At 48.7% G+C, this 18,102-nt stretch overlaps 1 protein-coding gene and 1 long non-coding RNA gene across 2 annotated transcripts; one reads left to right on the top strand and one right to left on the bottom strand.

The window, feature by feature from the left end:
• Window positions 1–2,643: 2,643 nt before the first annotated feature.
• Window positions 2,644–9,087, bottom strand: RHOU (ras homolog family member U). Its single transcript, XM_031614422.2, has 3 exons — window positions 8,760–9,087; window positions 8,192–8,250; window positions 2,644–5,638 (listed from the first exon to the last, which is right to left on the bottom strand). The coding sequence occupies exons 1-3, from the start codon at window positions 9,085–9,087 to the stop codon at window positions 5,183–5,185; spliced, it is 843 nt and encodes a 280-aa protein (XP_031470282.2). The 3' UTR covers window positions 2,644–5,182.
• A 530-nt stretch (window positions 9,088–9,617) lies between these two features.
• On the top strand, window positions 9,618–11,841 carry LOC149918972 (uncharacterized). The gene is made up of 3 exons (XR_016464234.1): window positions 9,618–9,726; window positions 10,115–10,228; window positions 11,424–11,841. It is a non-coding gene; the product is annotated as an uncharacterized LOC149918972 (long non-coding RNA).
• Window positions 11,842–18,102: the final 6,261 nt, after the last annotated feature.

The following is an 18,102-nucleotide window of genomic DNA, read 5'->3' as shown; positions in this document are numbered from 1 at the left end:
TGTCAACAGCGACTGCGTGCAGGCACGCAGTGCTGCCTTATCACCACTCCAGGCAGGGACTTTACCCCTTTGCTATCATGATCCAATCTTCAGTCTCTGCAATATGCTACCCGCTTTTCCCCAAATTCATCCACTTTGATTGTTAAAGATTACTAAAATGAGAGGAAAGAAAAAGGAGCAGTTTTTCTCAGCTTAGAGGAATAGCAAAGCCTGAAGCCTGCTGAGCTTATAATTAAAATGCGGAAAGACCATGACAAAGCTCAAAAGATGCAAGAATGTGATACAGGGAGCATAAAAATGCTGAGCACCAGGCTTTGGGCAAAGCGCTGTTTTGAATTAAAAATAAATGAGAAAATTGCCTATAGAGAGGGGAATGCAGGGGGAGAGGCAGCCACGGAAGGGGAAGATGAGTGGGGAACGATTGTTCCAATGCTGCCTTCAGAGAAATCTTTCTCCACCAAAGGACTGCACACTGCCCAGGGAGCTGTTGAAGTCACCGTCCCTGGAGGTGTTGAAGAAATGTGTGGCACTGAGGGACATGGTTAGTGGGCACGGTGGGGATGGGCAGATGGTTGGACTAGATGATCTTAGTGGTCTTTTCCAACATTAATGATTCCATGACTCTAAGCTAAAGCAAGTCAGGGATTGCATTAACCAACTGATGACAGTTGTCCTCTGATATGACTCTTCTTTTGCCCCCAGATAGTAAGCCCAGACCTAAACATGCTGAGGAGCCACAGATGTCTGGTTATGCTCTTGCCCCCACTGCTGGCATCTGATGGATGCCTGCTCTGACCCCCCTGCTCCAAGCTGAGGAGCCAGCAAGACTCTGGGGGCAGGAATCATCCCTGCAGATCAGCAGAGCTGCCCCTCACACTTCCTCCCTACAGACAGTCCCCTTGTTGATTTAAAAAGCATACTTGCCAAGCTTTACACCTATTATTTTCATATACATCACTGATTTATTCTTCCTGCTAAAACAGAGTCAGGAAATAAATCAGTAACATTGAAGAATACTGCCTCAGATGGTAAAATTCATTGCATTACACAACTGTTTGCTCCTCGGTGTATACCACAGAGAACTGCACTAAATGGGTAATGAACAGCCCTAATCGTATTACATCTTCCCACTCTCTGCCAGCAGTGTCAGAAGCTTAATCTTCAGGAGGTCCTGTTGGGTCTTGGGGCCCTGCTGTTGGCTTGAAAAACATCCTGAAAGACCAAATGCAAAAACTTTAACTACATTAGGACAGCAGGGCTGGAGGATGCCAAAAGTCCACCTCATCTCATATCCTGGCTCAAACCTGCACGGACGCTTGAGGAAAGAATCTAAGAACAGAGAAAAATACAGAATGATTTTTTCCCCCAGTGTGCAGCAGTATTTCCTCCCAGCTTCCAGCTATCCACAGCGCTGGGACTTCCTAAAGAAAAGGCTCTATTTTTGTACCTAACAGCCCTCACTGGGGCTGTTCATTTCCTCATGCATTCATTTAATTGGGCTTTTAATCTGCTTGCGCCTAATGTAGGTAAAAGTAGTTTCTATCACTCCACATTGCCCGGGAGCCTCTTCATCAGTTCTTCCTGTTTTATGATGTCTTACTAATTCCTAAATAGCTATGTTTTCCCTCTTCCCATCCTGCTGCATGACAGGGCAGCACTGAAGGCAGGAGGAGCTGACAGAGGTCTCTTCTGCACAAACATGTGAGCACGTGGTGCTTCATTGCGTGGGCACTCACATGCTGAAGTGATGTACAGTGCTTAAGTGTAATGCATATGACAATATTGGGTCAGCCTCACGTGGTCACACCAGGCAACCTTCTGCAGCAGTCTGCCTCTCTGCAGTCAGCGACTGATGTCTGGGAAGGAAATAAAAAAGCAAAGAGCGCAGTCAGGTTTCCTTAGAGATCCTCTCTCCCAGTTGGGTCTGAAGGACCATTTGTCACATCCCAGCTTTACTTGACCCTCAGTCATACATTAGAGGTGTGAAATCCACAAAATACATTAAAAAAATAGTAAAAGTGAAGTATATTTCCATGCACGGGTAGATCAATTTTTTTGAGAGCATTCAATATGAGGAAAAAAAAAAAACAAAAATCCTCCGTTGGGAACCTCGATCCATTATGAAGTAGCAGCAATTTCAGTGTTTCTGGAAAACCTCTCCTATAGCAGGCATACTTCAACGCACTCTTATCATCCACAACTGCCACCTCATCCTGTAGCTCGCATCGGGCAGCAGAGCCTTTTGATCACAGCAGTACATGCACAACATCACTCAGATATCAAGGACAACCTGAGCTGGCTCAGTCTTTTCTGGACCCAGGAATAGGTAAAACACCAGGCTGTGCAGCAGGGAGAAATACACCACAGCTTTTTTGCATGGGGACTTAACCATGGGCACTCAGTGGGACAGGGCGGGATACAGGGTGAGATGGAAAAGGCTCCAAGAGGAGGGAACTGGCTCTGTTCTTCCAAAACATCCTCTCTGGCACCCCCAGTGCAACAGCAGCAGGAAAGGTCATACTGATCTGGGTGTTCCCAGTGGGGCCATGCTGTCCCTGCTGCACACCTCACTTTCACGGTGCAGGCGCAAGAAGCCCACATGCATCCCCCCTCCTCCCCCTGGGAGGCAGAGACAGACACACACATGGATCAGCATTTATTTCCAAATACCTCATTTATATCATTCTCACATGAAATATTTCTTTCAGAATATAGCCTACATTTAGAAGAGGTTTTTTTTCATAAGGCACATCAGATTAGACTACATAGAGACATCTCCCCCCCACTCGCGCTTGTAAAATACTGGTGATTTTAAAAGTAATAATCCTAAAACCTAGACCCTGTGCAGCCCCTTGTAGAGCAGTATTCATAAACTTATTAGACCTCAGTTTACGTACACCTAGTAAAAGGCTATAACAAGTTGTATATACATCACATTTTCAGAAACAGTCACAGCTGGCTACATTTAAAAGTAATGCTACTCCAGACTATGAAACAGGCTGCTTATAAAATATAACCTACAGCTTCCAGTACGGTGTGATACAAAGCAGTATGACCTTGTAGAAGAAACTGTTATTTTTGCAAGTGGGAGTTGCTCAGAATCTAGCCTGTATCCTTCCAAACTCCACATTTTTGATCAGCTGAGACCATCACACAGAGAAGCAAAGCACCCAAGAGAAACCTGGCTTTAAGATTTGCTCCAAGATAACATTATGACTGCATATCTGAAATCCTGTTAATGCATTAGAATAAGAGATACAAAGGCTCAGATGTTAACTTCATGACCAGTAAACATAAAACCATTATGAAGCAGATGCATCCAAGGTCAATGCATCCAGCTTCCGTGCTATGGAAACTGCTTTTCCAGGCTGTTCCAGTGCAGAAGCCAACACATTCTTATTGAATCAGGCCCTATGTAAAGATTTCCATTCCATTTTCAAGTTTTCAGCCATGGAACATTACCCACTTCATACTCATTTTGCTGTAGTGGAGGAAAAAATATTGCCTGTGGAGTTTGTGCCAATACAACCTAGAATCCATTTACGTAGTGTCATTTTCTTTAATGGGCCAGGAGGTAAACTGTGGTCAGCTTTATCAGTTCAATTGGCTTCCACAATTCCTCTCTATATCAGGCACTGATTCATTTATGATGAAAAAGGGTTCTGGCTTTCTGCAACTGCAGTTTAGTTTAAGACTATGAAAAAGGTCACTTTAAGGCTATGGCCAAAGGGAAAATGGAAAAAAAAAAAAAAAAGAATAGAATCTGATCTTGAAATACCTAGGAAAGAAAAAAAAAAAGTAGTTGGGGCCATAAAAAGACAGACAGCACAGACTAAATGCTCTCTGCAGAAAAAGTTAAAATACCATTCTTGCAGAGAGTCACGTTACTCTTCCAGTCTCTCAAACCCACAGGGACTGAAATTAGGCTTAGCCCAGTAGGAATTGGATTTAGTCAGAGGGCAGGTCGCACGCAGCTCTGCACTACCTTGATCACTCAGCTACATTTTAGGCACATTTGGACTGATGGACTGATCTGGGAAAACACTGTCAGTTAAATTTTCAGAATGGCCTCAGCCCATTTCCCCAGCATGAGTCTGGACAAGATTCAACCATAAGCAGTTGTTGCTTTTAGAAGGAAAACATTAACTTGGTTGAAAACAGCATGATAAAGAGGACACAGCAACCTCAGTTGCTGGAGTCCAGTCTGTTATCACCTTTATCTGCCTGCTTTGTTGTTTGTTTAGCAGCCTGAAAGGTAAGGAGGGGCATTCTGAAACCTTGGCTGTAGACTTAAAAACAGATGCAGTTTGCACGGTGCTGCACGGATATTTGTTACATCTCTTAAAAATAAAAAAATTAAAAAAAGATAAAAAAAGCAACCAACCCAACAGCATTTACATTCCTTTCAGTTGAAACAGATCAACTGTCATCACATCCACACAAAGAGAGAAACCCACCGCCACCCAACATGGTGAGCTAAGGCTCAGTAACACTCCTTGGGCTTCCTTGTGATGCCCTCAGCATGAGGGGAAAAGGACAAAAATGACCCTCAAGTCAGGAGGCGACAAATGAGATGTCAGTGCTGTAACACATCAGGTTCCCTCACAGCATGCTGAAGGTATATATGTGACCTTTCCAACCACAGCATTTGCGTATAGATTACACCTCTTGCATACCCTTTTTAAAGCGATCCCTAAGACTGTTGGTTTGGGAAGACATGGAGAAAAGAGCAGGAGTGGGTTCTTTAAAGCTAGAAAGGTCCGTTAGGAGGCACAGTGTTATTTTCCCTTTAACTGTCCGTGTACACAGCTCTACATTTCCACAGTCCTCCTGCGCAGCCCTTGCAGCAAAAGGCTCCCATCTGTTCCTCCCCATCAGGTACACATGGTAAGACAAGAAGTCAAATCCTTTGGACAAATCCTTATAACTTCACAGATACATGGTGCACTTCTTCCGCAATGAAAGATATTAGTCACGAAACTCAACGCCAGACTTGATTTATAGCCATGATTTAACTACAAATCCTTCTGTCACCCTTGTGAGGGCAACGGAGATACCAAGTAGCAACATATACACATACATACAGACCTAAGCTATACACCCCGGACAACACAGAATGAGATTTCAGCTAATATAGCCTCTATTTGATTTCCTCAGAGCAGCACTCGGGTCCTTGCAACTCCTATACAAAACAGCAGTATTTTTTCCACCAGGATTTGGATAGGTTTTTCATCTTGTCTGGAGTCCTACACTTGGATTTCTTTGGTTGCTGCTGGGTATCTGAGTACTGAATTCCAGCCACAATGGCCGCATCAAAGACCTCCTTGAGGTTTTTCTGAGTCAAAGCCGAGCACTCGATGTAGGACGCGGCTTTTATTTCCTCAGCACAGAGCTTCGCAGCCTCCTCTGGGACTGGCTTCTCCTTGCACTTGTCCAGCTCGATGAGCACCTTGACATCCTCCCGGAGGTCTGACTGCGTCCCCACCAGGATGATGGGCGCCTTGGGGCAGTGGCATCGGATTTCGGGGACCCACTTCTCGCTGACATTCTGGAAGGACGAGGGGCTGACAACACTGAAGCACAGCAGGAAGATGTCTGTGTTGGTGTAGCACAGAGGCCTCAGCTTGTCAAACTCATCCTGGACAGAACGACACTGTGTTAGCACACGACAAACAGTGCTGTGTAGGCCACAAAACACCCTCAGCTTCAACCCCTTTCCTCCGGGGATACCACAGCAGCAGAACATGGGACGAGGTGGGGCAGCAGGCCCACATGCAGACCCAAGGCCTGGCCATGCCCAGCCACAAGCCCCCACCTGGCTGAGCTTTGCTAATGCTGCAGCTTCAAACGCTTACGTACTTCCTTTGCTACTTGCATATTACCCTCTGCCATATATCCGCCCAAAAAAGGACCAGTAAAGCCACAGAGAGCAATGAAACTAAAAAGAAAACTATGGGAGGGAAAAGGTACACAGACCTCAAAGGTACCGTCCTGCCTGCAGACACAGGAGAGAGCACAGCAGACAAGTGGCAGCAAGCACAGCCTGGCCGGAAACATTTTGAAACCAGTGCTACTTAACAACATCCTACAGGAGAGGCAATAATTCCCCTGCCTTTGTGCCCGGGGATTTAAATCCAATGGCAGCAACAGCGAATCACAATGCACGGGCTTAACATGCCAATGGCATGGAATAAGAGCTTTACCTTTCCCTCCCACCCATGCCACATCAAACAAACTGCAGAGAGGCCTCCCGGTGCTATCTTTTTTTTTTCTTTTCCCCCCCCTTTCCTCTTTCTGTTAGAGGAAACTCCAACAAAGCAAAGCCCTTCTGCAGCTTCAGGAGGTAGCGGAAAGAAAGCTGAGCACCTGAAGGTAATAAAGGAGCAAAGAATGCAGCAAGAAGCGAGGGTTAACTAACTGCACACAGCCCTTTACGCTGACAGCAGGATGAAAGCAGGGTAACACCAGCAGCCTGAGCAGGTAGGATTTGCCTCTACGAAGTGACGTTTTAATTAAAATGGACATGTTCTAAAAAGCTCTCAATTTAAAGTGCACAGAACAAATGCAGCTGAAGACATCTCTCCAACACCAGCATTTTGCTGCCGAATTGCAAGTTGTGTGTTAATTTTCAACATGGGAAATTTTGCTTTAAAGCCTGTGAGGGCAAAGGATATGCAGCTTAAAGCCCACTGGAAGCTTCAGAAGTCTCGTTCCACTTGAATGAATTTCTTCCAGCAGCAACTCCAAGAGAGACAGCAATTTATAGAACACGAGTCAAGAAAGCAAGCTTCATTAGCTCTGCTGATTCCCAGATTAAGGCTCACAGGAGAGCGGGCTCTCACCATTTGACTGGAGGAACCCCGTGCTCACTGAGCTGCAGCGCTGAAGGACAGGGCCATTTGCAGCAAGGCATCTCGCTGCCTAACTGCCTCTTCCTGCAACGTGAGAAACCTCAGCAGCACTCGATTCAATGGGCTTGAAAGCCAAACCCAGATCTTATGGGTTTCTGCCCAGATGGGACGGCGCCCTTCATGTTCCAAGTGCACTCCTGTGGATTCAATGGCAGGTACACAAACTGCAGGGCTCTGCACCTCTTCAGGCTGCTGACACTGAAATAGCTGGAATTTCACCCTGGCTGGAGTGCTCTTTCAGCTCCAGATTCCAGCAGCAATCTCACCCAGCAAGGCGTATTTTATTCAGGATGACTAATGCTGTAGACAACCCCTCCATTTGTAATGAAGCAACTCCCCCTGTTCCAGGGCACTTGGACAGTCAAACACCTGAACCACCGATTCTGCAGCAGTGCAGGTGAGCAGACTGACTGGCACCACCTGGCCTGGGCACGACATCCACAGGCTGTCACCACACAGGTGGGGTCATCTCATGCTCTGCCTATGAGCACACACAGGGTTCCACCCTGGCACAAGACCAGGGGATACCTGATGCTATTACCTGCAGAAAGCAAGTAATAACCTGCTTGCAGGCTTTCAAGTTGGTTTTGTAGGGCAGATGGAAGCCCTACACTGCTGCCAGGGCTGAGTAGCCCTCCAAAGTCCTTTCTTAAGTGGGACACCTGCTTGCAGAGCACCTAACTAGGTTTGTGTGTTAAGGCCGCTGAGATTTATCCGTGTGGCTCTGAGGAGGCCACAGACCTGGATCCACAAAGTAGTTCATGAATCCAGCTTCCATCCCTTTCAAAAACAAGTTAAGTAGCAAAAAACTTCAAGCTACCTGGGCTCAAACAGCACTGCATGTGTTTATGACACGCAAGCCAAGAACATGCAGAAAACACAAGAAATGGGTGCTCTGGTCAGGCAAACGAGGAGCTGGAAGTAGCAGGAGTTTGTCAGCTCAGCAGAGGCAGCACCTCTTAGTGGATAGGAATTGAAAGCATGAAGTCTCCACTGATGCCATCAAATGGTATTTTTTTCTCCCTCAAGTCCCTTTAACAGCACAGTTTCCACCTCTCCATACCTACAGCTATGAATGTTTTACATGCCTGTGTCTCAAACACAGTAATTCTCTTTTCTGTGGTTATTTAACTAAAAAAGGAAGCCAGTAACAACTGCTCTCAGGGAATACCAGGTGGCCCTCCAGACTCCGGGGTCACCACCGGGACCGCTTTGTGTGACCTCTCCCCCTGGGACCTCCCCCCCCTCCTGCTGTCACTGGGGTTGGTGGCTTCACTGACCTGCCCAGCCGTGTCACAGAGCTGCAGTCGCACCGGCTTGCCATCCACAGACACCACGGCTAGGGGGGAGAGAGGAGGGGAAAAAAAGCGTGGTGAGTTCAACTTTGCACGTTTTCCATTAGGAAAAAAGAGAAAAAAAAGAGGAAAGAAGAGATACAGTCTCTGTGTCCTTACAGCCCTTCTCTTAGCTTAGGCTGGATGTAACAGCTTAGCAGGGCTGGAGCCGGGTCTAGCACCAGCAGCCGGGCACGCAGAAGCTGCGGGGGCTCTCCGCTTCACTTCCCCGCGAACGGCGCGGCACAGACCCCGCGCTGTGCCTTCCCCTGCTGTAGGGGCCTCACTCCACCATCATCTTACACGTTCTCAAGCACAGAGAGCCCCCTCCGGGCCGAAGGCACGCGGAGCGGAGCCTCACGCTCCACAGCCGCCGCTGGAAATGAAACTTTATCCCTGCGAGCCCCCGACGCAAGCCGCTCCGCTCGAGCGCGCCGGCCACGGGCACCCCGGTACCGATCCCTCCCCCCCACACCGCTCCCCCGCTCGCTGCCGCCCCCCGGTCCCCGCTTACCGGAGAAGTTGTCGAAGGCGGTGGGGATGTACTCGGTGGGGTACCCGTTGGTGGTGTAGCTCACCACCAGACTCGTCTTCCCCACGGCGCCGTCCCCCACCAGCACACACTTGATGCTGCGCCGGGGCTCGGCTCCGGCCCCCGCCCCGCTCCCCGCCGCGGCCCCGGCCGCGCTCCCCGCCGCCCGGCAGCGGCCGCCCAGCGCCGCCCCCAGCGCCGCCGCCGCCCGCCCGCTGCGCACCCTGCGCGGGGGCACCGGCGGCACCTCGCAGCCGCCCGGCACCGGCTTGCTGATGTAGCCCGCCTCGCCCTCCTGCTGCGGCGGCATCCGAGCGGCGCCGCGCGGCACCGCCGGCCGGGGGGCGGCGCGCGGCCCGGGGCCGCCGGCCGGGGAGCGGCGGGGCGCGGAGACGGTGGCGACGGGCGAGCGGTGCGGAGCGACCGCGGGCCGGCAGGCGCGGCGCGGCCGCCGCGAAGCCAGCACCGGCGGAGCGGACGCTTCCCGGGGGCGGGAGGGTGAGCGGCTCCCGGAGCGGTGCGGGCAAACGAGAGCCCGGCTGGGCGCGCTGTGCTGCGCTGTGCTGCGCTCGCCTCGCCCCGCGCTACGGACTCCTAAACGCCGGCCCCGCGCCGCCGCGTGACATAGCGCGGAGTGGGGAGGAGCCGCGCGGCGCGGTCCGACCCGACCCGGCAGGCGGCGCCATAGCACCCGCTCCGCCCGCCCGACGGCTGCGGCCGCTGGGCGGGGGCGTGGCGCCGCCCTGCGGCCGTGCTCCCGATTGGGCCGCCCTCCCCGTCGGGCGACGCCATTGGCTGGAGACGATGGGGCGCGCCGCCTGCACCGTCGGGGCCGCCCGCGATCCGCTGGCGGCGCCGCCGTTAGGGCGCAGCCGGAGCCGTGTGCTGCAATGGCAGGGATGGCTCAGTGCGTACCTTGCTTTATGCTGCTGCTGCTGCTGCTGCTGCTGTAAGTCCTCACCGGGCTGCCTGGGTTAGGTCAAAAGCGTTCTGTTTTAATTTAGTTTAATTATAGCCTGCGTACCTCCCAAAGCTGTACTGCTTTAGCAGTACCTTCGCAGCACGGAGGCAGTCGTGTCAGATAGAGCCAGTGCGGCTCAGCCTTGCTGGAAAGGAAAGCCCCCTGTATGCATAGCAAGGGATGGCATCTGCTGTTACTTCTTCCTAGCTGTATGCAGCAGAGGGCGGCTGCCGTGTGCCTGGTGCACCTGCTGTGTGCTGCACTGCGCAGGGCAGAGCCACGGCTGCAGCCTGGGCTCCCAACTCATTCACTTCCATTCAGAACAGTTTTGAGGAAAGGAAAACTCTAATTACGTCCTAGCTGTATTTTGTTTCAGCATCCCACAAACGATGCACGTTTGTTGCCGCTCTCTCTGCAACATTCGTTTTCCACCCCACTACCATCGGACCAGCCGTTGTTGGTGCTGTGAAGTGGTACGTGATGCTGGAAGGTGCGGTAAGCTCCACAGCTTGGGTCTCTTCAGGCAATGTGTCATCAAATGGATTATAGTAGAATCTGGAAAAAGCACTAAGACCACCTGGTCCAACCGCCCATCCCCACCATGGCCACCGACCTTGTTGCTCAGTGCCCACATGTTTCCGCAACACCTCCAGGGACGGTGACTCCAGAACCTCCCTGGGCAGCCTGTGCCCATGCGTGTCAAGGCCATGCAGTGGTTCTGCCCATGTTGGATGATGCGCAACCTGAGGGTGAGCAGCAAGGCACAACCGCTGGCACAAGGATGCAATCTGACCTGGCTGTGGGCACAAGGATGTCTGAGCAATGCCATATCCTATCTGTGATGACAAATAGCAAATCCATGTCCTATATCAGTGCAGTGATGAGAACTCATTAAGAGCACAGTTGCACAAGCTCCTGTAGGTGGGAGGTGAGAGGTGAGTGCTCTGTACCAGCTGAACATCAGTTTGAATGGTGTTGAAAGGTGATGCTAGAAAGCTCTTCATTGCAGTCACTGCAAGTGAAAAATTCCATGTATGCATTTTTGAACACCTTCGGTGGCCAAACACAGTTGATTCATTGAGCCAAGTGGGGTCTGGTTAGATAACTACAACTGCCCACATTGTTCTTGCACTGGGAGGGCGGGAGCAGCCTGGGAGCTGCATGGCTGTGCTATACTGTAATGTGCCCTGCCAGATACAGTAGCCCTTTGTATGAGAGGATGATCTAAGCCATTGTTGTGCAGGGGTGTGCCCACCCGCACCATAGCAGCAAGCTGGGGCAGCACCAACAGTGGTGCCATCCTGCATGGAGGATGCTCTGAGCAACATCTGCTGTCCCCAAGCTGTCAGCCTAGCCCTACTGCATGCACCCATCTTGCAGGTTGGAACACTGCTGTTTTTAGAGCTGATCTGTGGGATAATGAAGCTTAGTTCCATGCAGGTCACTAGGGTGCTGCTGTTTGTCCCAGGGCTGAAGCTGGTCCATTATCAGCTCCTGCTCTATCTTATGTGCTCGTGTTAGTCAAATATCATTCTTTGAGGAAAATGACAGAGAAAGGAAATTATTTTATCAAGACATGAAGTAGGTCATTGTTATATCCTGGCTTATCGTTTTCCCTGTGATACAAAGAATCTGAACTGGGTGCTGGCCTTGTAGAATGAAAGCTTTCTCTTTTTTTCCTGCAGAAACTTGACAAGCCTGACACGGAGCAAGGCACTGGGCATGCATGACGTGATGCAGTGCTGCTGGTGCAGGGCAGGGTACAGCCTGCACCACGGAGCTGTCACTGGGGTCCCACTCCTTGTGAAAGCAGCAAACCCACAGCTGGAAAATGGCCATCTCTGATGCTCCCCATTTTCTTCCAAACAGCGAGATCGTGGCAATGCTGCTGAGCTGGTCACTGGCTGGAGAGGTGAAAAGGAGGGAAAGGGGAAGTATGAGGAAGCAAAGAGAGGGCAATAAGCCAGGGAAGCAAAGATTGTGTGAAGGACAGCTCTGACCTGCCCTGACTCCAGAGGAGTGCTTTTGAGGCTGCTTCTTGAGTGCCAGGAGAGAAAAGGGCTGGGGAAGCACAAGATTCTTTTCTTTTTATTATATACTTCATTTGAGATAATATATTATATATATATTTTATATATATATATATGTGCCAGGGCTTTCTTTAGAATACATGTTCATCACTCAAAATATCAACCTCAGGCAAGTTTTCACTACCTGGGGAAAGGGCTCAGGAACCGGCATACATTATTAACACAGTAATCTCCCCCCACCCCTCCAGCTAAGTTCTGATTGAGAAGTCACTAACATGAGCTCAAAGTCAAAATGGATTGTTGAAATCAACCTGAAAGCAAAATAAAACAAAACTAAACAAAGCAGAATTGCTTCAAGCTGCTCAAATTCCTAATTAATTCAGAAAACAAATTAACCCTAGCCTCCTATCTGCAGTGCCTCTGCAGGGGAGTCGCTGTGGGAGGTGATCCCTTTATCTCACTTTTAACATCCTTTTCAACCCATCTCAGACCACAGCTGCTGGCAGGCACTGAGTGTCCCAAGTGCTGTGTGGCAGTCACCAATTTGCCCATCCTAGAGCATCTCATGGCCCAGGGATGGAGCTGTGCTGCAGGGATGGAGCAGTGTCATTGTGCTTCTGCTCATACAGGCTTTTAACATGCTATTTCAGCCTTGACGTTTCAGAGACAATCTTGAGTGAGGCAGTTAACCCCAAGCCCTAGGCTGAACATATAAGGGGAGAGGGAAGGGGAGGGGAGAGAAAAGTAGAAGAGAGGAAGTTTTGGCAGCGTGCTGCACGTTGGGACATCCCAAGATGGGCCATGCACATCCTGTGTGGGCCAACATCTCAGAAGAGGGACAGTACCCTCCTTCTGGGGGGCCTCTGCCAGCAGGGCTGGGAGGTGAGGGGCATAGAGATCCTCCTGCCCTAATTGGCTTCTTCTGCACTCACAAGCTGGTTGCTTGCAAAGTCTAAGAAGCGATGGTTGCTCCATGTGTTATGTCTTATGGAGCCAGCCACTTCCTCTTGGTGTCAAACTTGGACAATTCCCATGGGCAGGGCTGAAAAGACTTCTCCACTTTTAAAGATCTTCTCTGAAAGCAGTTGCTAGGATCTTGTTGGTGAGGATTAAATACTTGGAACAATCCAGCACAAGCGTCAGTTTTGCTGGAAGTGAATAGGGCAAACTTTCCTATGAGCTGCCCTACTTACAACCCAGAGATGCACCACGGGACAGCTTCCCCAGCCTCACAATGGAAAGAGCCACAGTTCTCCACACCGCATGGCAAAGCAAAGGCAGGAAAGTAAACACCAGGATTCACCAGGTGCAGAGCAAACGACTCAATAACCCCACAGTCAAAGCCTGCCCTGCTCCAGTGCTCATAGGTGGAGCTCCCAGATGCCTCCCGGTGCCCAGCCCAAGTACAGCTGCCTTCAGCCTCTCAACTGCCATAGGTACGTGCAATCAGATATGGAAACCAGCTGCAATGTGAGCTATTTTTTCCTTTCAAGCTTCCTCTCTTTACCTGAAATGCTACATCTTCCACAGCGTTAAGGTTCTCTGTGCCTTTGAAAAAGAGTGCCAGAGCAAGAAGAACAAAAAAAGGCTGCAGCTCCCCAGCTCCAAGAGCAGAGGAGTCCTCACCCAGAGGGGACCTAGGGGCTTTGAACACCAGACACTGTTAGCTGTAAATGCAGACCACTACAACGTACTCAAGATTTCTCATTGCAGTAAAGGCACTGGGAGCAAGAGAGGGATAGGTTGCCAGCTGTGTCAGTATGATAAGACAAGCAAGGACACCAAAGCTTTCATTTGAAAGCAAATTGAAACCTCAGCAGTGACACAGGGCAAATCAGCACATAAGCCACACATGGAACTCTGAGCAAGGCACCATGGGCAAACGTTTCTTATCTTCAGCTGACGTCAATGGGAATACCAGCAAAGTGTTTTCTAGACAGGAGGAGGAGAAAGTCCAAAAGATTTTTCAGCAGTACATGTGCTTTATAAAATGTTACTGCTGTCCTTGGAAACTTTTCATTGACAACAAGCAGACAGAATCACCCACAAGTTCTGCCAGAGGTCTGCTTGCTTGTATGGGTTTAACAGTGCCACTCCTGCAGGAACACTGCCTGCCATCACTGCTGCATCCCAAAGACAGCCTGGGAAGCAAAGTCTCTCAAGCAGCACAAGGTACAGCTGTGGTAATTACCCCACTTGCTCTGATGCTGTGTGAAACAGGACTCAGGGAGAGGCAGGATGTGGTGATCTGAGACTTGCTGCAAGATGATGCTCCCCACAGCCACCTTCCCATTTCCCAGAGCTCCTGCTCCTCCAGCAGCCCATCCTAATTACCTCTACTGACTTTTGCTTTGCTTTCTACTTTTGCTGTTTTCATTAAAGCTAATTAACAGAAGAGTGGATGAGGCCCAGATATCTTAGGTGGATTTTTTCCTTGTTGGTATTTTAATTTTCCCAAGTTTCTTTCTTTTTTCTTTCTTTCTTTCTTTTTTTTTTTTTTGGCTTTTAAACTCTTTTGATAATAAGGGGCAGGTGACCCAGCAGCAAAAACACTGCTCATCAGCATGAACAGCTCAGGGGAGGCTTTCTTCCCCCCTGAAAGCCCAGAGGAATGAGCCTGTGCTGCTGCAGAGTTGGAGTTGCACCCAAATCACAGGGAATTCTCTTGAGCCTCCTGAAATATTGCCCAGCCTATCCTTAGTATCCGCCTGCTGGTTTTGGGCTGCATTTTTGCAAAGCAGGGCCTGGGCTGCACGCAGACGCAATGGGTCTTGCCACTGTGAGCAATGGTGTAAGAACAGCTGATCCCAGAGGCCAATTTGCCAGGGGGAACAAAGAGATGGTTATAGGTTTGGGGAGAAAAAATAAGGAAACAAAAAAGAAAAGAGAACAAAGAGCCATTGACAAGAGGCACAAATAAGCTAGGTCTTAAGTGTCATTCCCCATCTGATAAAACAAAAATGTCCAGAGCAACCATTAAGAAAAAAAAAAAAAATCATGCAGGATTAAATATCTATTTGGCTCTATGCACTGACTGTACACAGAGCTCTTTTTCCTTTCGTGCTCTCAGTTATCTTTCTTCTCGATTAATGTGGAGCCTGGCCACATACTCATATGTGGACGATGCAGACCCATAATTTGGGAGTTGCCTTTGTGGAGTCTGCAATTCCAGGAGCCTGGAGCAAAGCAAAACAGCAACATGGGTGCGAAGGAAAGGGGAAGGTGCTTGGGCTGATCCTATGAGATGCATCAAAGGGATAGGGATGAGAGTTTGAGAAGGATTCAAAGCCAGAGACAACTCCAGCAAGGGGTTAAAGATGGCAAGACAGTACTGAATAAAAAATACACAGCAGAAAAAGACAAGTGTGGGGGAGTGCCGCTGTGGGCTGCTTTGGGCAGACAGGACACTGGTGACCATCAGACAGCAAGGAGAAGGACGGGTGGCTGCCCATCACTGGGCTGTGAGCGGCAGGGGGGTTGGGCGCAATTTGGCTTTGCCATGCCAAAGAGAAGGGGGATAATCCATTCTCCACAGCACGTGGGGGTAAATAAGGCAAGAAATAATGAGATTAAATTGCAGCAAGGGAAGCTCAATACAGCTGTCAGAAAAAACTTCCTAATGGTAAGGACAGCTGCATATTGCAATTGCCTCTTGGGGCCATGGCGTCTCCACCAGAGTGAGACGCATGGGGCTGTCAGGAACAGCTGGGTACAACTGCATGTGTTTCTAGGGAGCAGGGATATGCTGGTGCTTCTTGACAGTTTCTCTTCCAACTACACTTTTTTAAAACAATTGGAGGACTGCTAAGGTCAATGGCACTGCGGTGATTTCCACTGGTGACAGACAGAAAGCTAGGTAAGCCCAGTACTCTTTCTCTCTAACCATAGTATTTGTTTGCATGGAAGTAGGTGTACCTGCTCAATATTCCTTTCTCTGTGCACTTCCCTGGCCTCCTCTTCTCACTATGAAGATCACCAGCGTGTCCCTGAAGCGCAGGATATGATGTCCTCTTGGAAAACTGGAATTCAAAGGTGAATAAGTAAAAATGTGGGGTGTTTTATTTTCTTCTTCTTCTTCTTTAATATATGTAAAATAGGGACTGCATTCTGCAAACCTACATGTGGTTTACTTCACTGTTAACCCAAGGGTAAACATCCTCACACTCAAGGCCCATCTCCCCTGACTGGAGCTCCCCATTAAAAGGCCTGTGCTTCTGTATAGCGTGTTCTTCAAAAGCCAGATGACAATAAGAAGTTGTCCTACTTAAGCAAGGCACCTATTTCACTTCTCTCACCACATCCATAAGAAAGTGGCTGTGCTAAATACACTTTGGGATCAAAGCCCTGTTAAGCAGAATAGATTCTATCCACCAAACCGACGGGCTTCTTGCAGATTTGTTGCTATGGTTCTATTGCCTTGAGAAATTAAAATATCACTCATCAGCCTCCATGGGAGCCTACCCAGAAAAGTAACCACCACAAATTAATAGAACATTGTTTTGGCTGCCGTCACCGAGCAGTTAATTTGTTTCAAGCTTTAATCATCCTTAACTTCACGTTTGGCTGTTAACCCACAAACTGATCATTAACTGCATGTAATTGATGACTGATTTCTAAAGGATTGTTCCAAAGCAAGTTGTTTTTTCATTTGTTGCCGAACGACTTTAATATCTCCCACCAGCACATGGGTGACCTATTGATTCCCCCATAAGAATCTGAGGTGAAGCAGGGAGGTACTTGCAGGTTATCTGCCTATAAACAGGCTGCTCAGAGCTGATAAACTTGCTGGGGCTGCATCCCGCTTTCCAATTTCACTCAAGCTTCCCAAAGAGGCAAGAGTAACCTGGCTGGGTTGTTGTGGGTCACAGCTGGAGGTCTTTAATCAACATTCCCAGTGAAACAGCAGGAGTTTGGTTGGCCTGAAACCCAAATCAGGATTTTGCTGGTATTTACTTTGGTGCTTGTCCCTTTCACAGCAGCGCAGCTGGTTATGGATGAATGTGATGTTGCTGCAGAAATGATCAGATGCCAATTGGATTTCTTTTCTTTTTTTTTTTTCTCCCCACAGTTTTAAAATACTTACAACTGAAATGTTCTAGTGGCAACTCGTTTAGGCTGTTTAGAGGTATCTGCTAGTAAATGAAGGGAGCAATTTTTTGTTTTACGTAAACAAAGTCTTCTGACTCACAGTCCCTATGGTCAGCCACGAGACAATCCTCCTCTCCCATCTTAAGGTCTGTAAGGCCCAAGAAGCTGACTCTGACTCACTGAGGAGGGGTGAGGTCTGGGCCATATCCACAATGGGCACCTTTCTTCTTGACAGCGCAGGCAGAAGTAAGACGGGAGAAAGCCTGCACTGCACTGGCCTCAATTTCTCTTTGGGTATCACTGGGCTTTGATTGTTCTCTTTGGTATGAGAATGAGTTAAACTCATATTTGTAAGTATCTGTTTGAACACCCCTGCACTGATAGGCACGGGCATTGGGAAATGTGTAGTTGGTACTGCCACTGCTGCATCTTTGAAGTTAATTTGGAAGCACCCCTGTCACCCCAGTGGAAGTAGAACACAATATGGAACTAAAAGCTTCCTGCCAGACTTACAATGCTAAATGCTGCCAGCTTTTTCTGGAGAAAAGTTTTCAGCAAAATATTTTCTAATTGAGAAATGCTGATTCCTTCAAACTTGTTGACTTTCTGGTGAGAAACACAAAGGAAAACATGCCCAGCAAATTTCTCAAATAAAAGTAATGAAGAAAAAATTAGAATGTCTAGTGTGTTTTCATGTTATTGGCATTTATAATGGTGTTTTCTTTATTCAAATGATGCCTGCTATTTAAATAATTTTACTTTCAAGCGAACAAAAAACCAGCATGAAAGTATTGAAATGCAATGTTTCAGTTGACTCCCACTGCTTTTTTTGTTGTTTGCCTGCAAACATTTTCCACGGTTTGAGTTTTCAGTTCCTTTTTGTGACCTTAGGGGTATTTCTTCCATTTCAAGTACCTTCTATTTGCAGAAAACAGCAAGCAGATACTTGTGCCCAAGCAGAAAACAGGGTGAAGCTCCAACTAAGGCAGGCCATGGAAACACCAGGAAAACATTCCCAGTGCTTCAGCACCTGGTGCCATGGCTTCAGTGCACAGCAGGGCTCTGCTGTGGGTTGCTCAGACCAAGCATGCCATGGGCCTCCTGTGAGGAGCTGCCAGCATGGGGCCCAGCAGGACAAGAAAATGGATAGGAGCGGGCTGAGAAATGGAGGGACAGTTTTTTTGTTTGTTTTGTTTTGTTTTGTTTTGTTTTTTTTTGTTTTGTATGTACATTTATTGAATTTTCC

Source organism: Phasianus colchicus, chromosome 2, assembly GCF_987193195.1.
Source record: "Phasianus colchicus chromosome 2, bPhaCol1.hap1.1, whole genome shotgun sequence".
Lineage (NCBI taxonomy): Eukaryota > Metazoa > Chordata > Aves > Galliformes > Phasianidae > Phasianus > Phasianus colchicus.
The sequence above is the reverse complement of the archived record's forward strand: the minus strand, read 5'-3'. Positions and strand labels throughout refer to the sequence as shown.